Source organism: Arachis stenosperma, chromosome 3 (genome assembly GCF_014773155.1).
Source record: "Arachis stenosperma cultivar V10309 chromosome 3, arast.V10309.gnm1.PFL2, whole genome shotgun sequence".
Taxonomy (NCBI): domain Eukaryota; kingdom Viridiplantae; phylum Streptophyta; class Magnoliopsida; order Fabales; family Fabaceae; genus Arachis; species Arachis stenosperma.
In genome coordinates this window covers 164,922,412-164,947,773 of record NC_080379.1, presented here as the reverse complement: position 1 = coordinate 164,947,773, position 25,362 = coordinate 164,922,412, and the positions used below count along the sequence as shown (strand labels likewise).

Below are 25,362 nucleotides of genomic sequence, written 5' to 3'. Positions count from 1 at the left end.
ACTAACTTTAATAATATATGACGTAGATTTTGATCATGTCACTTATCAGGTGGAGACACATGACAATAGTAAGTTGTATAACGTGAGAAATGGCAAGTACTTGTAGTGGTCACGTATGGGTCAAGAACAATAGTAGATTGCTAGGTTAAGGGTCTTTCTTTATTTTAAAGTAGTTCATTACTAAGTACTAGTAGTACTTCTTTAGTACTAGCTGCTCTTCTTGCATTGTATTGCATTGTAGCTACTCCTAAATTTTATTTGTTTTTCTGTCTATAAATTTCTTCTTAAACCATTTTTCATTTATAACCATAATAAAGTTAGTATTAGTTTTTAACCATATTAAATATATAAAAAATTCAATTATTAAACTAATTAAGTATATATAATATATATTAAAAATATGTAACATATATTAAAATTTTAAAAATAATATATAATAATTAATTTAATAATTAATTTTAATAAATATATAATATCAGTTATTGTCATTTCAATTATTTACTTAAAATGATTGAAAATTATTTTTAAATTTATAATTAAAATTTTAACATTAAGAATTTATAATTTAAAATGTATAACTAAAAAATGTTGTTTCGCGCACTATTACTATTGGATTATTTTTACCGTAATTCCGACGGTAATGTCAATTTTTTTTACACAATTAGTGCTTTATTCATAAATAGTGAAAAAAATTTATTTAAAATAATAATACAATGTTCAAATAAATTAAAAATCAAGTACATCAAATAAATACAACAAAACAATAAAACAAAAAACCAAAAATGTTGTTTCGGGCACTATTACCATCGGATTATTCTTACGGTAATTTCGACCGCAATGTCAATTTTTTTTACACAATTAGTGCTCTATTCATAAATAGTGAAAAAAATTTATTTAAAATAAATAATACAATGTTCAAATAATTAAAAGTCAAGTACATCAAATAAATACAACAAAATAATAAAACAAAAAACTAATAACTACAGATCCATGTAGTTGTCGTCGTCGGTCTCGTGGCCCTGAGTCGGTGCCGCAGAAAGCGATGATGTCTGTCTGCCACTAGAAGGACCGCTGCCACCAGCAAAGTCGATGCCAGCAGCGCACATCTGGGCCTGGTAAACCTCCATCCGAGCCTCCATACGTTGCATCCGCTCCAGCGACTCCCCCCACTCCAGCCTACGGTCATCCGTAGATGTCACACAGTTGAAGATATCCTGATACCTCTTCCGATAATCGTTAAACTAGAGCATGCTGTTGAAGGTTGCGTTGGAGCTCCTGCACCTGTAGCATCAAATCGACGCCTTCCTAGCTCGACTGGTGGTGGATCCTGATGACGACCTCAACATGGTCACGTGGATGTGTGGAGGCTGCTGGCAAAGAACGACCCCATCCTGTATACGCGGTTCTTGTACGGCGCTGAGGCGGTCTCGTGCCAAACTGCGTTGGGATTGACGAATGAAGCTGCAGAGCCATCGGTGGCATCCTCCCCATCTTGCTGAGATTGTTGAGTCGTGGCCTCTAGTCTCTGTGTGTAGGACTTATGTATAAGTAACGCAAGTTATTGTGATTAGTATGACAGATATACAGTTAATCTCTAATAGTTTTATAGCAGAAGATAACTAGATGTATGTTTACTCACATAATGGTACTAAGACCGCTGATCAGCAATTGTCTCTTTGATCTCCTTCAGTGTGTAGGTGTACTTGAATGTCTTCGCCAACGTCGCCTCGGAATTCAACGACTCCGACTACACATGTTGCATTGAAACAATATGATTAAGATGCCTAGTAATGATATACAAGAGAATATTACTAAGTTATTAACAAAATTAAAGTTACTTTATATACCAACCTAGCCTTGGTCTTCATGAAGGTCACTGTGCCGCTAGTATACTTGGACGACTTGGTTAAGGCCCTATTTGCTCTATTGGTGAGATACCGATGCCGAAACCCCTCATCGGTCTCCTAATGAACAAATATAGCCTTTTTTATGTCCAGTCTTAGCTAGGTCATCCGGTGGTCCCACCCTTGACGAACATCATCCAATATCTGATGGAGCCACCGATGCATTCTATGGTTGAATATCTTCCTGATGGTGAGGTCGTGTTCTGCGTCCCACCTAAAGTGCAGTTGCAACAAAGAAACTTTAAAATTAGTTAAGTAAGATAAAATATATAAACAAGTTTAAAAGATTTGAAACTTAAAAAAAATAATTACCGCCCATTTCTGAAATCATTGCTCCCTGGTCTCAGTGGGAATCTTCGTATAGCTGAACCAGGGATAGTCGTACATCAGCTTGATGACATTAGTCATCTCTTGATTACACGGGTTGTTGTTCGGCGCAAACTTAACAACTTACAAACATGGATAATCAACCTAAATCCACTAAATAGAAATCATAATCATTGAAACTTAAAACAATAACCAGGCAACCAAATCAACTAGACAGGAATCGATTTTCACTAAATTTCAGCCACTAAGTTAATCATAATCGTTGAAACTTAAAAACACTAACCAACCAAACCAACCTAAATCCACTAGACAGTAATAAATTTTCACTAAATTTCAACAACAAAATTAATTATAATCATTGAAACTTAAAAATACTTACCAGCCAACCAAATCAACTTAAATCCATTAAACAGAAATCAATTTTCACTAAATTTCAGCAATAAAGTTAATCATAATCATTGAAACTTAAAAACACTAACCAGCATTCAAACCTAAATCCGCTAAACTATAATAAATTTTTAGGCAGTTTCAGCGATAACCATAAACAGAAAATACATGAGATTCAATGTGATACTTACCTCATGTCGCCATTAGGCCAAATATTCAACCGTATGATGGGAGGTGGTGGAGAGGCATCAGCTGCTGCCTCACTTATGTGGCTAGACTCTAGGGCCGCAGTATCCATCGCTGGAGGCAGTGTCGATGTGGATGCGGGATGTTGAGCAATAGAAGGCAAGGTCGTCGCTGTAGACGGAGGCATGTAGTTGGGGTTATGGACCATGATGAACGGCTAATCCGTTAAATCTGCAATCTGTGCCGTCACCGTAGTGGTTGGAGTAGAGGGAGAGAATCCAGAAGTCCCGAAGGTACCAAAAGAAACCCTCCCTCTACCCCGACCATGGCTACGACCACGACCAGTAGCCTGATCCGCAGCACGTCTACCTGTAGACATGTCTGTAAATATCAAATTATCAAACAATCTCAGCAATAATTTCTTAGCAAAACAATCATCAGCATAGCAATTAACACAATTAGACAATTCTAAACGCTTCGACAATTCAAAACCTAATATATCGATTCTAACCTAACTTAATCAATCTAAATCCACTAAGATTAGAAAATTAAACTGAACTAGCTTTGGAACTGATTTAAAATTAAAATTGAAATTCTAATCAAACCTAAACTAAATTAAACTAAAGTTAAACAATTATCAAACAATCTCAGTAATAATTTCTCAGCAAAACAGTACTCAATGCAGAAAATAACAAAATTAGAGAATTCCAAACACTTCAACAATTCAAAACCTAATGTATTGAATTTAACCTAAATTAATCAACCTAAATCTACTAAGATTAGAAAACTAAACTAAACTAACTTTGAAACTGATTCAAAATTAAAATTGAAATTCAACTCAAACCTAAACTAAATTGAACTAAAATTAAAGGAATTGGAAAAGAGTTGCTTAAGAACCTGTACCGAAGAATAGAGCAAGAAATAAGAAAAGAGGTGGATGTTGCAGCCTTGGTCCCAAAGTTGCGGTGGCGGCAGATGGTGGTGACAACAAAGGAGAGAGAGAGAGAGAGAGAGAGAGAGAGAGAGAGAGAGAGAGAGAGAGAGAGAGAGAGAGAGAGAGAGAGAAGAAGAAGAAGAAGAAGAAGAAGAAGAAGAAGAAGAAGAAGAAGAAGAAGAAGAAGAAGAAGAAGAAGGAGGAGGCGTCGGCGTAAAGAGTTGACAGCGACAGAGAGAGGTGGCGACGGCGGTGGTCTCAGTGCCATGGTAGACGATGGTGATGGCAGCTGGAACGCGAGAGAGAAGAATGATGGTGATGGCGGTAAGGGTTCGAAAGAGGGGCAAGAGGTTCATGATTTGAATTTACGCCCCTTTTACTGTCAGAAATTTTTTACGGTAAAGCATTGTGGGTCACCAAAACGCATCGTTTCACTAAATTCAGTTACCGTCGGATTTTTTCGAAGATAAAGAATGCGCCAATCTAATTTATTTTCTCTCCAAATATTATAGGCAAATTTACCGTCGAAAAAGAATCTAACGGTAATTACTTAACCTTACGAATTTGACGTGGTTACCGCCAGTAAATCTGCCGCTAATCTGCAATACTAAATCCAGATACTCAGTGTTTTTCTTATAGTGTGGTGGTGGCGTAGTGGCGATGATAACGTTGAAAGAAGAGGAGGAAGAACGAGACTAAAGTTTAAATTTTAAAAACTTTTTTTAAAGACTAATTTAATTTAAAAAAAATTCAAGAATAAAATTAGATAACGAAGACTTTTTTTTTTTTAAGGAGGATTTTAAAGATTAACTCATGCATAAAATCAATACACAAGGCCATATTCAACCATAACTTTTTTTTTTTTAAATCACCTATATCATCATCTACTACTTGCAAAACTATCTAGTGATCTAGTCTCTTTTTTTGGTCTTGCTGTCTATTTTTTTTATAATCAAACTTCTTATAAACAGAAAAATTCAATAATGCCTTACTTAAAAAATAAGATGAACAGCATTCACAAATCACAATCACAATCACAAGTAAGAGTTGTCAAAAAAAATAAAAAATAAAAAATAAAAAGAAAAGAAAAACGAAAAAAGGTACAGGCATTTTCACCAAAAACCCTAATCTCCCCTAAAGTATTTCCTTCGGCACCATGAATGCTATGTTAAGAGAAAAACGCTGATTGTTGCAATGCAGGGTTCGAACCATGTCCCTCCGCAGCGAATCGACTGACCACTGGAGGGTGGCGTCCCCGGCATTGAGGGGCGCCGAAAACGCCGTCCCCGGGTGCGCATACGGTGGCGCGGTTTCGAGCCAGAGACTGAGGGTGAACCCGATCAGAGACCACGTATCGGAATCGTACGATGAATTGGAGTTGGATTTCAGCCCTTCGATTTTCAGCTCTCTGGAGAAGCACCTTCCGATGAACATGCTCAATGCACCTCGCGGGGACAAGCTCAAGTACCTCAGAACCATTCTCCTGGACTATCTTCCTCCTGCCGCTCGCATTAGGGTCTCTCTCTCTCTCTCTCTCTCTCTCTCTCTCTCTCGTTCATGGTCTAGTCGCGCTTGCTAGCATGTTTTGTGTTCTTGAATGTTTTTCATTTCGTTGTCCTTACCTGAAAGGCTTGTTTCCTGGTCATTCTTGCTTGTTTCTTGAAGCTTATTGCTGGAAAGGATTGTGTGTTTTAATATTGGTAGTGTTGTGGTAGGGTAAATTGCATACCTTGTGTCTCAAGAAATGTTGTTAATTAGCATAAGACAGGATAGACAACTGGTGATGCTTCTGCTTCAGGTTTAAGGGTTTAAATTGGGTGTCATTGTAAAATTAATTTACAACACCTGGATAGAATGAAAGCAGAGGATTTAGGGTTGTTCTGCATGATTTTTTTGGGGGAGAGGGGGGAGGGGGTTGTTGGTTCTCTATGCTTGTCAGTTTGTGAGAAATATTTGATATTGTACTGTAGCATTATGGAATGTGTTGCGATATATGGTGAGTTTCTGTTCTCCCCCCCCGGGAAAAAAGTCAACTTAAGAATGTGTGATTTTTAACTTGTGGCATTTGATGGTGTTTAACTGATGTACATAGGGCTTTTTTCTCTGTTTATCTTTTATAAAATGATTATGATTTCGAATTTACTATTATCAATGTTGTTTTTGCTTTTATTATTCTATCACTTGTTTTTATGATGGTTGTGATGTTATTTGGCAGGACCAAAAGTATAGAGAATACACACAGATGATACTATCAAATTATAAGGTATACAATATCTAAGCTGTTATGTACTTGCACCTTTTATATATATATATAATGGAAGTGCATTTTATGGATATCATAGATTCTATGATTTAGTTTTTCTCAGTCCCCTGCTAAATATTAAACGTGAGCTCAAATATTCAATTTTCTTGGGCATCTGTTTATCTATGTTTCAACCTAATTTATTCAGCTGCTAAAAGAAGCTATTTTCTAATTCAAAACAACAGATATGATTAAGATTTAGGTGTGCTGAAGTTTAATGATAAACTTCACATATCCTCTTTTGTGATTCATTTTAACTAGACTTACCGGTTTTTTTGTATCACAATTTTCAGCCACTCAATAAAGAGTTGTACGCTATGAATCCTACAGCATTCTTTGTCCCAGCATTCCTGAAAGCAATTAGTGATAATAATGAAGACAGCTTTAGAAGTATAGTTTCTGAGCCCTTCCCTGGCATTTTTACATTTGAAATGCTTCAGCCACACTTTTGTGAATTGCTGTTATCTGAGGTAATTTATAATTTTAACTAGCGGTATTCTGTTCCTTTAATTTAGACCTTGGAAGCAGAAGCATGTACTTGTATTTATTTATATCTTGTACATGTTGAAATTTATCTGTGGCCTCCCCAGGTTGAAAGCTTTGAGAGGTGGGCTTTCAAAACAAAATTTCAGATTATACGTCCCAATACAATGAATAAGTATGGTACTGTACTCGATGACTTTGGCCTTCAAACTATGCTTGCGAAGCTTAGAGAAAATTTCATTAGTCCTTTGTCTAAAGGTGAATAAAGTCTCAATGATTAAATTTAACACATGCTGATTTGACCAATTACATAATTTTTTACCAGAAGAGATTAAGATTTTAAATTTCATTCCTCATAGGACATGTTCATCAATTAATCCCTTTTTGTGCAGTGTTTTTTGCAGAACTTGGTGGATCAACCCTGGATGCTCATCATGGGTTTATTGTGGAATATGGCAAAGATAGAGATATTGACTTAGGTACAAGTTCTACTTGGGTAGAGTTTCTCTGCAGTTCACTTATATCATATGTTGCATTCGAGTTTGTCTTAAAACTAGTGTGTTACTCTTGTCTTGCATATGTTACAAACAACCATATCAGCATGCTATATAAGCTATTGGCATATAGATTTCTCAATAACGTAGGAAGTAGGATTCTTTTACTATTTAATATTTCCTGAACTTTCCTTTAATATCTAATGCATACTCTTACATTTGTAGGTTTCCATGTGGATGATGCAGACATAACCTTGAATGTTTGCCTGGGCAAGCAATTTTCTGGAGGGGAATTGTTTTTTCGGGGCATGCGATGTGATAAACATATAAATACAGAAAGTATTGCAGAGGTAAGTCACGGAGATGGAATAACATAAAGATTGGATGGTTGATTGTGATAATGTAAAAAATAAAATAAAATTGTTGTGATAAAATTTTTCTTTTTAGTAAACAGTTCTTTATCACTTAAATACTCTTTAATGGAGTTCAATATTTCAAAGCAGGAGATCTTTGATTATTCGCATGTCCCTGGACAAGCTGTCCTTCATCATGGTCGTCATCGCCATGGTGCTAGAGCCACTACATGGGGTCATCGGGTTAACCTAGTTCTTTGGTGCCGAAGGTATTTTCACTTGCACTCAATTCTACTTCTCTACATAATACAAATTATATCATTGTAATTTTTCTTGCATGGAAATTTCTATATCTCTGCAATTTTTGTGAGAATGCTACTATTATTTACTCAATACTCAAATATTAGATCTGATTGTAAGAATAATGTTCTTCATATATTTCAATAATCTAGACTGGTTTTTGTTGTTCTCCAAATTAAAGATTGAAAGTTGCATTATTTCTGTGCAGTTCTGCTTTTAGAGAGCTGCAAAGGTATAAATCAGATTTCTCTAGCTGGTGTAATGTGTGCACTCGTCAGAAGAAAGATCGGCAGCGCAAAACAATAGATATTACCAGCTTGGTAAATCTTTATACAATCATTCTTCATGTGCATGCATTACATTCTTAGTGTTCTTGACTTCTTGATTTCTCAGTACTCAGTAGTCAGTATAAATTAACCGATAGAACCCAATGGGCAATGCTGATGATTATGTGACCAAGCTGGTTGGATAAAGTTTGTTTGTTGACTTCTTGTATACCCTTATTACTCTGGCCTGTTTTATGTTGCTGTTTAATTAGAGGTGCTTCCCAATCTAGGTTTTTTCTTGTACTGCACGTTTAGAAATGCATTATGGTTGTTTTGCGGAACATAACCATATGAATTTGTCGTACAGGATTTGTTCAAATGGAAAGGCGAAGCAACTGCATGATCTGTTTGTTTAATGGATCAGGGGTTGGTTGTAAATCCATGCAGGAACAGGACTAATGTGAAGGGGACAATTTTTATAAATTAGCTAGAAATTTTTCCTGTAATAATGCTGCTGTCCATTCCCCTCTCTCTTTGTGGATATTCTGTTAGCTTTTTTCTTAGTTCATTTGTATCTTAGATTTGATTGAGAGGTTAGGTGCATGGTGTGCACAATGATTGTCGTCATCTTGCGATGCACTTTTGATTAACATGGTTAACCATTTTAGATTTTAGATAGCAATTCAATTTCTGATTATGTTGGAGGTTTATTGCGAATCTAGTTTAATATTAATCTGTATTCAATTTCTCAACTTAGGGTAATGTTAATTGACTGAACTCAAGCATGGCGTGTGTGAGCTCCACCGGCCGCACGCGAAGCATGTGATGTAGTAGTGGACCAATTTCGCACTTCTAATTTTTTGCTTTTTTGCATAATAAGTTATTAAAGTATTACTTTGTTTGATTTCTTAGAGGTTTTTTTTTTTGAACAAGAGAGCTCAACACAATACAGTGGAGCAGCATATAATCAAACTGAGGACATGAAAATAAAGGAAATAAAGCAAAGTAAATCAACTACCCCTGTTGTCATCTCCGGCATTGCCATCAACAACAACAAGGTTCCTGCTACTCCACTCTCTATAACTGGTCAAGGACCATTGATACACCTCTTCTGAATCACCTTCTTTGGAATTAAAAATACGTCTGTTCCTTTCAAGCCATATATTCCAAATGACCGCGAAGAAGCACCTTAACCACCAATTCCGCTCCTCATTACTGTTCACGCCACCTGTCCAACTCTCAAAATGTTCCTTGAGTGAGCCTGGAATAGACTACGCTCTCCCGATATCAGAAAGCCATCGACACCATACCTGCCAAGTAAACTCACACCCCAGGAACAGATGGTAAATATGTTCAACATCTCTTTTACAAAACACACATATATTGTCCCCATGCCTTAGAATTCCCAACCTATGTAGTCTCTCTTTAGTGTTTACTCTTCCTATCAGCACAAACCAAATAAATAACTCCACTCGTGGTGGCGCCAAACCTTTCCAAATGGTTCTGGTGAAGCTGAAACTTGTGATATCCTCTGGTAGAGTCTCTGATTGCACCACCTGCACAAAAGAGTTAGTTGAAAAAAATCCTTCCTTACCATACTTCCACACAAGTCTGTCTTGCTTATCACTTGCTAGTTTTGTAGGCCTTAAAACCTCGTGTAACCTGTTCAATAATTCCAACTCCCATTGATATAGGCCTCGCCTCCACTGGAAATTCCATTCCCACTCTAACCCATTCCAAATCCCGCAATCCCCTATGACAGATCCTTGCTGGTTTGAAATAGAGAAAAGTCTCGGAAACCTCAACCTGAGGGAACCGCCTTGTAGCCAAACATCTTCCCAGAAAAGAGTCCTCCTACCATCACCCACCTCCATAGACAACCCAGTAATCATCTTGTCCCTTACATTACTATCCTTGAGCTGCAACTGGCATATGTCCTTCCACGGACCCCCTTTAGTAGGCATTGGCTGACTTGATAACATCATATTGGGCTTCAGGTCGTAACAGGAGCAAACAACCTTCTTCCATAAAGGGCACTCCTCCTTTGAAAATCGCCACCACCACTTAAATAGTAGAGCGGAGTTCCTAATCACTGCATCTCCTACCCCCAAGCCTCCCTCCTTTTTAGGGGCCTGAACCACTTCCCACTTGACTAGTGCTATCCCATTCCTACCTTCCTCCTTACTCCATAAGAATCTTCTCTGTAATGATATCAACTTTTCTGCCACGGCCTTCGGCATCTTATATAGGCTCAGATAGTACACTGGCAAGCTATTCAACACAGACTTAATAAGGACTAGCTTACCCGCTTTATTTAGCACCTTAGCCTTCCACATACTGAGCTTTTTCTCAACCTTATCAATTATCGGCTTCCATGTCTTTACCAGCCTCGGGTTTGCTCCTAAAGGAATGCCAAGATAACGGACTGGGAGGTTCGCTTTTTTACATCCCAATAAGCTACACATGTTGTCAGTCCATAGCTGTTCACAATTGATTGGGATTAAGCTGGATTTATCAAAGTTGATTGATAACCCCGACATGATCTCAAAGCACCTTAAGAGTCTGGCATAGTTTCTAATGGTCTCCTCCTCCGGTGGGCAAAATAAAATAGTGTCGTCTGCGAACTGGAGATGTGATAACTCTATTTTTTCCTTCCCCACCAGCAGCGGCGAGATACGATTGTTTCTCACTGCCTCCCCTATCATCCTGTGTAAGACCTCAACTACCAGAACAAACAAGAACGGGGACAAAGGGTCACCTTGTCTCAAGCCTCTCTCCATCTTGAATGGTTTGGAAGGGGAGCCATTTATCAGAATTGCCATGGACGCTGAACCGATACACTCCCTAACCCACTCTCTCCATCTCCGCCCAAATCCCATCTTCTGCAGCACAATATCCACAAAATTCCACTTCACTCTATCATAAGCCTTCTGGAAGTCTAATTTAATAATTGCCGCCTTCTTCTTCCTCGCCTTCAACCAATGCACTGTTTCGCACGCAATCAGGGCCCCATCATGAATTTTCCGACCTTTCACAAATGCACTTTGAGTCTCCCCCACTAAGCCTGGCATCACTGATCTCATCCTTCTGACCATCACCTTTGAAATGACTTTGTAGACGCATCCAACCATGCTGATCGGCCTGAGGTCTTTGATCTCTTTGGCTCCAGTGAACTTCGGAGCCAGAGCCACCCAAGTAACATTGGAATCAGGCGGCAATCTTGAAGATCGAAAGAAATCCAGAACAGCTGTCGAGAACTCCGTGCCGATCTCATCCCAGCACTTTTTGATGAAGTTCATATTATACCCATCGCTACCTGGAGCCTTAGAGGATTCACAGTCCCAAACAGCCTCCCTAATCTCCACCAATGATGGTATGCACTCCAATGCACTTGATTCTTCTTCGTTAATCCGATTAACCAGACCGTCTCTAAACCCTATTACCGGGGATCTCTCCTGGTGATACAGCTCTCTGTAGAAGTCTCTGATGGCAATCTTGATCCTTCCTTGATTTCTTACCAACCTTCCATTAATCACCAAAGCATCGATCCTATTGTTCCTTCTTCTTGCCGAGGCCAAGGTATGAAAGTACCGAGTGTTTTTATCCATGTCCTTCACATGCCTAGAACGCGACATCTGTTTCCAGTGTATCTCTTTCCTCACATACCACTGCTTGCAACAACTAACTAGAGCCTTCCTTCTTGCCTCCATAGTACCATCATAGACACCATTTCCAACCATATCATCCACCTTCTTGATCTCCTCCTCAAAACGCTGAATTTTCTTTTCCAAGTCACCAAATTTCTCTTTATGCCATTTTCCCAAAGGTACCGTAAGAGCCTTCAATTTATCTGTGAACTGTCCCTCTCCAATATTCCGCCATTCCTCCCTGACCATTCTTAGGAATCCTTCATGTGTAAACCATGAGTCTAAAGTCCGGAACGGACGTGGGCCTCCTCTGAACTTAGTAGCTTCGACTATTATTGGGCAATGATCTGACAAGCCTCTTGGACCACCTTTTAAACGAATCTCTGGGAACTCCTCAGTCCATTCCACATTCAGTAGGACTCTGTCAATACGACTACAGGATCCACCTCTATACCATGTAAACTTACGATCATTCAGCGGTAAGTCCACTAACTGCATGTCTTGGATCCAACCCTTGAACTCTTCTGCAGACGCTGTTAATCTGTCCTGGTTTTTCCTTTCCTCAACCTGTATCACCTCATTGAAGTCACCCAAGTAGCATATCGGGACTTGACATAACCCTGCTATGTAGCTCAGTTCCTCCCAAACAACAAGTTTTTTAACTCTCATATGCGGACCATAAACCAAACAGAAAGCACAATGGAACTCATTTTTCAATAAAACTCCCTCAACACATAGCCACCTATTCCCTTTGTAACAGTTATTCATTCTAAAAAGCAACTCATCCCACATTAGTAACAGACCCCCAGACGTGCCTACCGATTCTACAAACTCCCAGCCCACCGCATCACTTCCCCAAATACGTACGACATCGAATTTATTCACAACTTGCAATTTTGTTTCAACCAAGCCTAACATATTTAATTTTTGCTTTTTTTTGAGCTCTTTTATCATACTCAATTTTCCAACCCCCCTCAGCCCCCTAACATTCCAAGAGCTAAAAATCATTTTAAAACATTTTTACACACCTGTTTAAACTTTTTCGGTCTGCTTCTTCGCACCTTCTCTTTCAGTTTTGCTATCCTTCTCTTCTCAGCTATCGCTTCATTCTGCTCTTGTAATATCCTCATTAAGTCGTCTTCTTCATCGTACTGCACCGCTCCAGATTCTACAGCTAAATCCCACGCCTTTCTATTCTCCGCCAACTGTTCTTCAGTCTTAGATATTTGTTGCCCTTCATTTGTTTCCACGATTCCAGTTGCACTACTGCCCTCATCTGCTATTGCAGGGTTCAGGCTTCTCTCTTCATCCACTGCATCAGCCCCCTCGGACATCACTCCAGCCTCCTCGGCGTTTCTGTCAGTCCCACCTGCGCTGGAAAGATCAACTCCTTTCATGTTCTGCCATGTAGCCACAGGACGTCTTGACATGTCTCTATGTGGGCCATGGAAGCCCTCATCACCATCTGTCCTCAGCCCGGCATCCCCCTCAATTCTCCCGATGGAACCGTGGTCAGCGTCCAGGTTGTCTCTGTCTCGTCGTGGAGCTACCACCCCGGACTGGCCATTATTCGGCGTCTCCATGGCCGTCAGGCTAAGAAGCACGGACACACCAAATTACTGCCGTGTCCACGTGTCGGACACGCGGTGGACACGTGTCCGACACACCTGAGCACGTGTCGCAAAAAAAAAATTTTTTTTTTACTCGGACACGCCATGACACGGCACTGGACACACGAGGACACGGCACTGGACACACGAGGACCCGGCATTGGACACGCCAGGACATGATTGGCATGTAAAAATTGCAGAAATTTAAAAAAAAAATTACCTTTAACCCAAAAAAATCTTGGACCCCATAAGCACAAGGAGTCTCTCACACATTTTAAATAACTCATGAAAAACCACCCTCATTTTTTACACGACCCTTCACCTTCAGAGCATAGCAAAAGTCACCCTCCTCCACGTGTTTTTTGGAAAGGATATATCATTAGAATTGATGCCCCATATTTTTTTGGAAAGGATATGGAAATAGGAAGTAGTGAAGTTCAAAAGATAGTTAAAGAATACTCCATGTGTTTTTTTTTTTTTTTTTTGAGGGGTTAGGAAGTGATTATAAGTTCAATTGTAAATTTTGACTTCATATTATATATATGATATATATTATGACTTTTGATTTTTTTTCTTAAAATTTAATATATATATGCCGTGTCCGTGTCCGGTAAAATTTTAATTTTGGTGTGTCTCCGTGTCCGTGTCCGTGTCGTGTCCCGTGTCCGTGTCCGTGTCTGTGCTTCTTAGCCGTCAGGTCATCAGCCACAGCTCTCTTCTTCACTGCAATACACCGCGGACCCAGATGGAGCACTACCCGGCCCGCTTCTGAAGACGCACGCTCCCCATCAGTCCGAGTTTGATCCTTAGCTGGGCTGCTTGTGCCAAAATCAGCTTGGTTTGGGCCTGCGGTAATGTAGCCCACGGTTAAATCCTCCAACCTGCTATACATCTTCTTGTTTTTGGCCCAAACCTCATCCCATGCTTGGGCTCCCTTTTTTGTACAATAACAGTCTTCCTTCAGCCCATTTTCATACCTCCAACTAACCGTTTGTTCTGAATCCGAATCATTTACCAAATCAGTAAATTCCTTTAACTTAGCGATTTTATCTGAACCAAAGGCTTCCGTTACTCTTGGAATTTGAAAATGAATTGAATTAGAGGTTACATACGCTATTAAATTACAAAGCAATATGAATGCGTCTTAAAATAAAATAGAATCATAAATAATGTATTAAATATGGGAATAAAAAATCAGACAAAGAATAAAAGGTTTCATGTTTTTATACTGATTTCTCGAGGCTGTTAGCCAAGTCTGATATATTTTTTCTTTTCTTAATCAGGGATGGATAGTACATGAAATGTGAAAATGACTTTCGCAGAAAAAGAACTGACGTGGAAATAACAGTAACAGTAGTCATATAAATTCCAGAAACCCATGTCAGCTGGATTGATGGGTTACGACAGATCCGAGAGGCACCGACATTCGCATCTCAATTAAAGATAATGAAGGTAGAAGTGTCTAAACACATTGGTTTAAAAGATGTGATTATAGTACAGTAGAAGAGAGTGAGGTGTTATGAAGAAGGCGGGCATGTGGTGGCGCTTTAAATTGATATTATCCCAATTTGCGATCCATTTTGAAGAAGATTGATTGATGGAGTGTGTAGCAGATTCGTGTTTGTTTTACTGTTGGGTAGTGACAACTGTAACGAAGCTAGCTGTCGGCTCATTACTTGTTCATCTTCCTCAACCGTTCCCATTTTCACTTTCAATTTCCACTCCGTGTCGTCTTGTGTAGTTGTGTCCCTTTATTTAACTTTACTGCCTGCACTATCTTTTCTTCCCTTTGAAGCTTAAAAAATCTTACTCTAAGCCACAATGATATATTTATAGTAGATATTGGAGCTTCAATTTGTGCAAACACTTGCTTAATAATTACCACGGGGGCCGGAAATGCATGCAAAAACAGATTCGGAAGTGACAAGCGTAGATGCGTCGTCATCTCCGAGGAGGGCAGTGTACTACGTTCAGAGTCCATCACACGATGGCGAGAAGACAACGACGTCGTTCCAATCGACGCCGGTGCTCAGCCCAATGGGATCCCCACCGCACTCCCAGTCGTCCATGGGCCGCCACTCTCGCCAGTCCTCGTCGAGCCGCTTCTCCGCTTCTCGCAAGCTCATCAACAAGAAGAAGGATCAGATCGACTCCATCATCGAAGAAGAAGGCCTTCTCCAATCCGAACATGACGCGCGTGTCCACACTCGCCGCTACTATTTTCTCGCTTTCCTCCTCTCCTTCTTCCTTCTCTTCACCCTCTTCTCTCTCATCCTCTGGGGTGCCAGCAGGCCCATGAAGCCCAACATCTTCGTCAAGGTTTCCTTTAATTTCATTTCATTTAATTTAATCTTCACTCCTCCACCATATCCCCCTTTAACTTGTTCTGTGTCTACGGCAGAGCATCAAGTTTGACCATCTGAGAGTTCAAGCTGGTTCTGATGCCACGGGTGTGAACACTGACATGATCACCATGAATTCTACCGTCAAATTCACTTACCGTAACACTGGCACATTCTTCGGGGTCCATGTGGCATCAACACCTTTAGATCTATCATATTCGGAAATCGTAATTGCTTCCGGCGATGTAAGAATACGACAGCAAGCTAAGCATAAATATACATTTTTTGTTTTCATTACTTGGTTAATTTGTTGGTTCTTAAATGAATAACAGATGAGGAAGTTCTACCAGTCAAGAAAGAGTCAAAGGGTGGTGAGCGTGGCAGTGATGGGGAACAAGATCCCCTTGTATGGAAGCGGCGCTAGCCTTAGCAGCTCAACGGGGATGCCAACGGTGCCGGTGCCATTGAAACTCAGCTTTGTGGTTAGATCCAAGGCCTACGTTCTTGGCAAATTGGTGAAGCCCAAATATTACAAGAGGATTGATTGTTCCATCACTTTGGATCCCAACAAGATCACTCTCCCTCTTTCCCTCAAGAAATCTTGCACATATCATTGACCTTCCCACTTTTTCAATTGTAGTTTGAGATCACCATCACCTTTGATTTTTTCTTTCGAAAAAGAATTCACTTTTATCCACCATTTTAAAGCTACGGAATAATAATGTAGTCAACTCTGAATTGTTCTAGTTTATTTTTCAGGTAATTATAGCCCAATAATATTCACTTTATTTATATTTCAGACCAAGATTATTCTTGATTGAACATGTCAGCTGTGTAGAATAAATTAAATAGATTATTATTCTTGATCGGTATAGAAATTTCAAGATTAATTTGCAAGCAAGGAATATTATCCACTTGAACAAATGACTCAGGTAGAGGTTGAGTTCGAGACTTGTTAATGTTTTTCCCTCTTTTTAAGTTATGAATCACGAAAGAATTAAAACAGTTTAAAATAGTTGATAAAAGTATAAAACTGTGGCTATTTTTTTTTTTTTTGTAATATTTGTTATTTTCTATAAAAATAATTGATAAAAAATAAGAAAAGATAAAATTTTAATTTTTAAATTATAAAAAATGATATAATTTATCAAATAATATATTAATATATTTATTTACATATATATATATTGGTATTATATTTATTTATATATTGTGTAGGTGGGTCTTCACTCTTCACATTGATATATTATGTAACACAACCCATCTTTTTTTTTGTTTTTTTGTGACAAAAAGGGGCTATGGCTCGGAGAAAAGAAACACTAAATAAATTATTGTAAGTATGGGATCTAAGGTTCAATTTAAATGTAATCTTTTTTAACTTTAATCTGCACTTTTTGATTCACATATTAGAATTAAAAAAGATTACATTTGAATTGGACCTCAGATCCTACGCTACCGCATGGAGTCGGCGAACCTCATCAGTGGCCAAATGTTGTGACTGTCTAAAATTTCAGAAAAATGATTGAATTTCAGTTTTTTGAAGGAAGCAAAACCAATCAATTTATGTCTCCCAATTTAAAGAATAGAACAGCAAAATATTTACTTACTTGAAGAAGATAGTCTCTTTCTCAAAAAGTGAATTCACGTACGTCTATCTGCAACGACAAAAGAAGGAAGTAATTTGAAGTTAATTATATGTGGTAGTAGTTAAATTATAAAAATAATATAATTTATCAATGTATTCATATGTTTATTTATAGGTCTATCTAGTGTACAGATGTGTTTTGGTACAGATTTACAAATTTTTGTTTTTTATTGATTTAAAAGTGTATCACTAAAAGTGTTGCTTAAAGAAAAAGTGTTACTCTTAATCGTTAACTTGGCTCTGATACCAATTTTTTAAATGTAATTTCTTTTTCAAAATTTCTATTAATTTTGCTTCGAATAAGTTTATAATTTGTATAGATTTGGTTGGTGGTACTTTATAATTTGCAATTTCATAGTCAAAAGTATTGACCATTTCTACTACTAATTCTGATTTCATTTTTATAGTTTTTCAATCTTGTTTTAGTTTATAATATTTTTTTTTGTATGGATTATTGTATATAAAATCTTTTACCTGTTTGTCTTTTTCTTTAATATAATTTTTCAAATCCTCAAAAAATTCTTTTATTTCTACACTTTCTCTTGTTTCTAAATATCTTTTTAATTTTTCAACTTCATTCTCCATTTTTTCTTTCAACAGCTTTAATTCTTTTAAGTCATAATATGATTTTACAGGCATTTAAAAATTTTTTAAAGTTTAGCTCCAACTTGTTTATATTTGTTCTTATTTCTATCCTTTTTATTATAAGGTCATTAATTTCGAACTGAAGGTTATTTAACTCCCTTTTATACTCCTTTATTTTACTTTTTAATTTTTTCGCCCTTTTTCTTTTTATTTTGTTTTCTGGTCTTTCAATCTTTGTATACTTCATTATTTATCTTAAAATTTCTGCAAATTCTATCATCGATTCATCACTATTTTCTAGAGATTCTATTGATTTTTCTAACTCTTCAACTTCTCCTTTCAATTTGTCATAGATTATTTTTAGAGCTTCAAATGCTCTTTGATTTATTTCAGAAAACTGTAAATAATTCAACCGATTTTCTCTTTCAAAGAGCTCTTGTTTCTTGTCTTGATATGTTACATATATTTTTTTCTTTATTTATTGTCATAACTTAGTGTTTAGGGTTTCATTTAATTTTTCGACCTTTTTTGTTAATTCTTTTATTTCAGAATTTTCTTCTTTAATCTTTAACTTAGATAAACTTAAAGGGCTATTAATTTTAGATTCTCTTATTTGAAAATTCGATGAAACTAATTTTCCTGATGGTTCTTTTAATAATAGAACTGGATTTTCAATAGCTTTATATTTTGGTATTTCTGTTTTTACAATTTTCTGAAATAATTCATCAACATAAATTCTTTCTCTGTTTTTAAATATTATACTATGATGGCTATTTGTTAAAGCATAATTTATTGCATATGTAATTGAAAATAGTTCATCATCTTGTTCCATTAGATTCTTTCTGTGAAATTTATAAGCTAAGCTTATAGATCTTCTAAGATTTTCAGTTGATAAAGGTATAGCGTATCCAAGATGGGCATTGAATTTAACATTTACGTTTGCCAAGTTTTCATGAACAATTCCAATTATTTGATCTATTGGGTCATCAGTAATTCTTTTATCGCAGATTGCTAAGCTTATTGGTGAATTAATTCCCTTCATATATGTAGATTTGATTAAGACTTGTATAGTACTAATATGGATCCATCCAATTTTAGATCTTTTTGTTGATCCTTAATTTTCTCAATCTGTTTACTCAATTCTTCATCATTTATCAAAGCTATTTCAAGTTCTCCATTGGCGGATTTTATCTTTATAGGGGCTTCAAGTTGAATTTTTCCATAGTATATTATATTTCTTCTATTAAAAACTTCTTTTAAAAGATTTTGTTTATTAAAATTTTCATTTGATTTGAGATTTAATTCTGTTTTTAGAACAGCCTGTTTTCATTATCTAATAAGGCAGATAATCTATAATAATCAGATTCTTCCGTTAATTCTAAACTTTCTAAATAATTCATGACTAAGAAATTAGGATAAAGGCGTACCTTTCTGGAAAAAAACTTCCTTTATTTAGAATATTTTACATAAGATGTTTTTATCTCCAGAGGGGAGATTGCAGATACTAACTCCAGAGGGGAGTTTATAATTGGTTTTTCCTAAGGGAATTCTTCTTCAAACTATAGAATCGCCTCGGCAGCTTCCTCCTTGCTCTCCTAGCATATGAGTACTCTTAGCCTCCTGCTTTCTAATGTCTGATGCCTTCTACAATTGCCTAAGCAACCTATTTATAATGGTTGGGTCTGATGGACAATTCCCATCCTTACCCTTCTTATGACGTCATTGCTTGCGTCATTGTTTATTATCTTGCACCAGCTACATTGTTGGTGCTCTATGACCTAAGCGCTTACGTCACTATGCAATAATGTTGAGAGATGCTTCAGATGTGCTGTCCTCCTCTTTCATTATGTGACCTTCAGATGTGTTGTCTTCTTCCTTTATCATGTGGGTTGATTCCGTTTCATTATTGCTTTCTTCAGATAACTCTGAGACACATAGCTGGCACTTGTGGTCTTCTTTGTCTTTTATCAAATAGCAGAGATTCCTCTTTATCCCTTCGGAGAGCTTTTCTAAGAGTCCAGATAAGTTGTAGAATGCTGATTCAAATTCCACTAAGAGTCTCATCTCTCTTTCTTCAATTTCATTCCTTTTACTGGACACAAGCAAAGTATTTCTGCTTTTATAATTGATTCTTGTGTGAGATTCCCTTGTTATCTTTTGAGTTCTTTCGAAGACCCTTGCTAATGTGCTGGCTAGTCTTCCTTCATGATTGTAGATTGTTAAATCTTGAACTTGATCAATTGGTTGAAAATTTCCTGGGAAGACGGACATGAAGATTACTTGATGTGCTGGAACCAAGCATTCTTCTTCTTCATTAAAAATAGGTTGACTATTCGTAAATTTTAGGGATATATCCCTCGGATTTACGTTGTCAATCATATTTTTAAATCTCTTTACTGCATCAACGAATCCTGCAGGAAACTCACTAATAATTTTCAAATCATTAAAAATTAAAATTGTATCAATTAATCCATACTGGAAAAACTGATAGGTGTCAGATGGGGAAGCATCTGGAAATATAACCAGCTTTGTTAGCTGTTCTTTGGCAATAGGATAATATCCCAAGATTGCCCTTTTTTCTTCAGTCCAATTCAGGACTATGTTGAGGGTTTCTCTGAGATTTGATCTACAGACCCTTTTCTTTTCCTTGATTTCATCCCTTGTAGGAATGTTTCTTATTATCCCTGTTCTCTGGGTTTGAATTGGAGCTTTATCTGCTCTTTTTAGGGTTTGCTCTGGATGAAGAGCTTCATATTCCCTGAAGGATTCTTTTGCTTCTTCCAGTGTTAAAAACCCTCCTTTATGAATTATCCTTGATTGATGTGTAAATGGTGCTGCTTTTTCCCAGGCATCATATACTCCTTTCATGGGGCCATTATAAATTACATAATATTTTTTATCTTGGGTGGATTTTTTGATAATTTCAGCAATTGTTTTATTTTCTGGAATTTTTTCTTCACCTGATTTGTCCACCACGCTTAGCTGGCTGAACTCTGATGGTTTTGGTTGTTGTATTGATTTCATTGCTTCGATAGCCTTTTTGAGGGATTGGATCTGTATCCTTATTTGCTGACAATGCTTGCATTTTTTGAGTTCTTGTTCGTATTTTTGAATTTCTTGATCTAATGCGTTGTAGACGAACTCCATTCTCTTGTTAATGTATCTGCAATAACATTTTTGTCACCCTTAATATATTCAATTTTTATTGGATATTGTAACAAAAATAATTGCCATCTTACCAATCGTCCATGATTATAATCAACTTTTAAGTTACATCGTATAAAACCTGTTAGGTAACTTGAATCTGTCCTTAATGTAAATTCTCTGGGTAGTAAATCAATTTTCCATTTCTTAAGAGATTTAATTGCTGCTAGAGTTTCCTTTTCATGAGTGGTATATCTCTGTTCTGTTGGAGTAAAAGTCCCTGAAATATACCTGCAAAGTAGTAATTCCTTTGGGGGATATTTAGAATCTAGTGATTCTTTTTCTTGTTCCAAACTTTTTATAGCTTTCTTAGCTTTTAGACATCCTGACCAGGTTATGTCTGAAGCATCTGTTTCTACTATTAAGTAGTCATTTTCTTCTGGAATATAAAGTTCTGGAAGTTTTTCACATAATTCTTTAATTCTTTGAATTTGTATACTATCTTTTTCATCCCATTTCCATTCTTTTTTAGTACTTATTTTTGGAAATAAGCTTTTAGTGTATTCTGTTATATTCTTTAAAAATCCTTGATCCGAAATATAATTTATACACCCTAAAAATCTTTGTAATTGTTTTCTATCTCCAATTCTGTTCGGAAATAAATTTACCTTTTCTAGAACATTTGGTTGAAGTTTTAGCTTTCCTTGAGTGGATAGAATTAATCCAAGAAACTCTATTTCTTGTTTTGCTATTCTTGCTTTCTTTTTGCTAAGAACTAATCCTTTCTGTTTACATCTTTCTAAAACTATTAATAATTTTTGAAGATGATCTTCTTTATCCTGTTTTGTAAAAATTAGTATATCATCAATGTATACTAAAACAAATTCATTTAACTCTTTTAAATTTTCTTCCATAAATCTTTGATAAATACCTGGGGCTTGCTTTAATCCGAATGGTAATACATTCCATTCATAAAGCAACACACTTGTTGATTCTTTTGTTGGGCAAGTAAAAGCGGTTAATTTCTTTGTTTCTTCGTCTAAACGAAGTTGCCAATATCCTGATTTTGCATCAAGAGATGAAAACCAAGTTGCTCCTTTGATTTTTTCTAAAATAGAATCTTTTCTTGGAAGTTTATGAGCATCACCAATAGTTGCTTCATTCATTTTCTTATAGTTTATTACCATTCTTCGTTTTCCCCTTTTAATTTCATTATTGTTTTCAACGTAAAAAGCTGGAGCCGCATGAGGACTTTTACTTAATCTTATAATTTCTTTTTCCAAAAGATCTTTACATTCTAATGAGAACTCTTCTCTATCTCTTGCGGAATAAGGAATTTTATTTGGAACATTTATCTCTTTTGTGGGATCTTTTAATTTAATGCTTACTAATTCGTTATTTGTATTTTTAATATCTAAAGGATTTTCAGCACAAATTTCATCAAAGAGTTCTTCTATCTTTATTTCAAGATTATTTTTTGGAATATTTATCTGAAAGTATAGATTTAAATAACATGTTTCTAATATAGAAAATATTTTAAATTTTAAGATCTTATCTATAGTAGTAGTTGGTATTTTTATACGTTTTGATTTTTGATTTATTGAAGAATCGTGTAGAGCTTTTAAAACTATATAGGTTAATTCTTGAATGAATGGATGATATAACTTTAAAAAGTTATTTCATATGATAAAATCCATTCCAGAATCTAACATATATATAGATGGAACAATGAATCTATAATTTTGAATAAAAATTTCAACCGTCTCTGCTTTTTGGTCAATTTTATGTATTGATTTGTCAGCTATTCTAACTCTTAACGGTTTCTTTAATTTTTTCCAATCAAGTTTTATATTTGAACTAGCAAAGCATTGTGTTGCCCCAGAATCTATGAAAGCATTTATAAACTTTTCTGTTATTTTTATAGTAATAAATGTAGCATTATTACTCAGTCTCTGAGTCTGTTTCCGAGACATATTCAAAAATATAGTCTAAGTTATCATCAGATTCTTCTAATGGTTCCATTAAACAAGACTTAGCAATTTCTATTTGTTTAGTAAGATCCTTTTTATCATTCTTTTTCGGGCATTCATTTGCGTAGTGTCTTTCTTCTTGGCAATACCAACATTTACAATTTTCTTTTTTATTCGGGCAATAGTTATTTCTTTGTCTTTTGTTTTTATTGTTATTTTCTTTTCTAAAATATCTCTTTTTTCTCCAGTTTGGATAGTATTTTCTTTTTCTAAATTGATATTTTCTTTTTCTTTGAAAATTTTTATTAAGACCATATTTTTGAGGTATCTCCTCGTTATCCTGACAGCAAATTCTGATTATATTTGCAAATCTTTTTTGAGTTGCTTCTTGCATACAACGTTCTTTTATTTCCTCTCTTATTGCAGAGGTTGCTCCACCAAAATTATTTTCAATTGTTCCTCTATTTATTTCTCTTATAAATCTTCCCATTATAAATTCATTAGCAGGATATGGAAGTTTTGTTATGTACATACTAAGATAATGATTTTTATCTTCTTCTTTTAATTTGTAATAATGTATTCTATATTCACATATATAAGACTCCACATTACATAAATCATATATCTGAATATTAGTTAAATGATTTTTTGCTTCTTGATATTCTTTATTATAGACTTCTTGTCTATGATCTATAATATTTTTTCCAAAAAATTCTTTATATAGAATCATCATTATATATAATATCTTATCATAAGCTGTTGTTTTTGTTTTTAATTCTTCTATTATTTGGTTTTCTATTGATGTCATATAATCTCTTATAGTTCCTTTAGTATGAAACCCTGTGTAATTCCAAATGTCCCTTCCAGACAATTCACTAAGTTTTGGATTAGTAAAGGCTTCTAGTAAGAAGGAATTCAACCAGTTTTCGAAAATTTCTTTTTCGTTCTTTTTGCAGTCTAAATCGAGCATTCTTTCTCCTTCCATTTCCTGGATTTTAGGAACGTATTTTGACGGTATTTTTGTATATTTTGAATCTTTATTTATAAACCCTTTTTTAAAAGCATAATTATCAAAACCTGTTTCCCATTTAAATTGAGATTGATTATCCTTAGATGTTCCAGCTTCATTTTTAACTTGTATTGGAATTGCTGGTTCTTCGTCACTTGAATAATCTAAGATATGTTCTTCATTTTTTATATTTTTAGAATTTACTAATTCTTCTTCTATTTGAAATTCCTGTTCCATAATATTATTTTCTTGAGCCATTTTTAATTGTTTAAAAAGCATTGTAACTTCTTCTAATTTTTCTTCAATATTCATAATTTTAGTGGTGGTTTTACTTTTAAATCTGTTATGTTGATTATATTTTGAAATTTCTCTTCCTTGGGATTCTCTTTTTCCTTATTTCTTTGAAATTTTATGGATGTTAATATTTCTTCAAGCATATCTACTATAGAATTTAATTGTGGGTTAAAAGTATGATATAGATGTGGGGAATCATTTTCATGGTAACATTTTTTAAAAATTCCGTGTGAAAAATAAGTTTTTTCAGGTTTTTGAAGTCCTTCAATAAAACTTATAGTAAAATAAAGATTTTGAAAAAAGTCATTTTGTATTGATTTTAAGAATTCGGTGTCGTTACAGTTAACATTAGTTAAAATCATTAATTTTTTATCTATTAATTTTGATAACTTAATTATTTCTTCTCTCAAATCTTCTAATTTACTTTTTTCTATTAGGTGACGCTTTTCTTTATGAAGAGTTACGGTTTTAAGTGAAAAATGTAATTTTAAAATATGTGGTTTAAATTTTATCACGTAATCATATCTTTAAATCTGTACAGATTTAGATCTGTACCATATAATTTCCTTTATTTATATATTATGTGGGTGAGTCTTCACTCTTCACATTCATTTATTATGTAACCCAACCCATCTTTAGTCTGGACCGGTGGACCCACATCAGCTCAAGTGCTGAATTGATGTCATCGTTGGCTTATTTTGTGGGGAAAAAAATCGGAGATAAAATCCATTTTAGTCCTTAAAATTTTTATTCGATTTTAATTTTGACTTCTAAATTTTAAATTATTTAATTAAGATTCTAAATATTAGATTGTGATTTACATTTATTTTTAGAATTATTTTTTTAACAAAAATTTGGTGAGACATGTTAAGTTATCAAGGTATGTATTTACGTGACACAGTTTATTAAAGTGGATGTATACCAATTGAAGATGTAACAAAAATTGATTTTACTCAATTTAACATTTTCAAAAATGTTAAAATTTCAATTTACAATCCTCTTTTTTCAAAAGTTCGAAATTTTGCTAGAGATACGATAAGTTCAGGAAGTCAAGCTTCAAGGAGTTTTATACGATTATGTTCTCGTGAGTCGTGACGCTTCCGTGAGAAATTTTAATAGTGGGAGATTGAGGAAGACTCTTAATTGATGTAATTGTGAAATGCGTTTAGTGTTTCGGTTG

At 35.5% G+C, this 25,362-nt stretch overlaps 2 protein-coding genes across 3 annotated transcripts; both read left to right on the top strand.

Annotated features, from left to right (window-relative positions):
- The first annotated feature begins 4,815 nt into the window (after nt 1–4,815).
- Nucleotides 4,816–8,780, top strand: LOC130967694 (2-oxoglutarate and iron-dependent oxygenase domain-containing protein CP2-like). 2 transcript variants are annotated; one of them, XM_057892670.1, is made up of 9 exons: nt 4,816–5,254; nt 5,954–6,001; nt 6,334–6,510; nt 6,631–6,781; nt 6,928–7,002; nt 7,243–7,367; nt 7,521–7,639; nt 7,879–7,990; nt 8,304–8,780. In XM_057892670.1, exons 1-9 carry the CDS (start codon nt 4,949–4,951, stop codon nt 8,337–8,339), a joined length of 1,149 nt encoding a protein of 382 aa, XP_057748653.1. In that variant the 5' UTR covers nt 4,816–4,948; the 3' UTR covers nt 8,340–8,780. The 2 variants fall into 2 exon arrangements, with proteins under 2 accessions (XP_057748653.1, XP_057748652.1); XM_057892669.1 differs by having other exon boundaries at nt 4,819–5,254; nt 6,916–7,002.
- Nucleotides 8,781–14,504: 5,724 nt separating this feature from the next.
- Nucleotides 14,505–16,347, top strand: LOC130967954 (uncharacterized). Its single transcript, XM_057893014.1, has 3 exons — nt 14,505–15,512; nt 15,595–15,780; nt 15,868–16,347. Exons 1-3 carry the CDS (start codon nt 15,090–15,092, stop codon nt 16,150–16,152), a joined length of 894 nt encoding a protein of 297 aa, XP_057748997.1. The 5' UTR covers nt 14,505–15,089; the 3' UTR covers nt 16,153–16,347.
- Nucleotides 16,348–25,362: the final 9,015 nt, after the last annotated feature.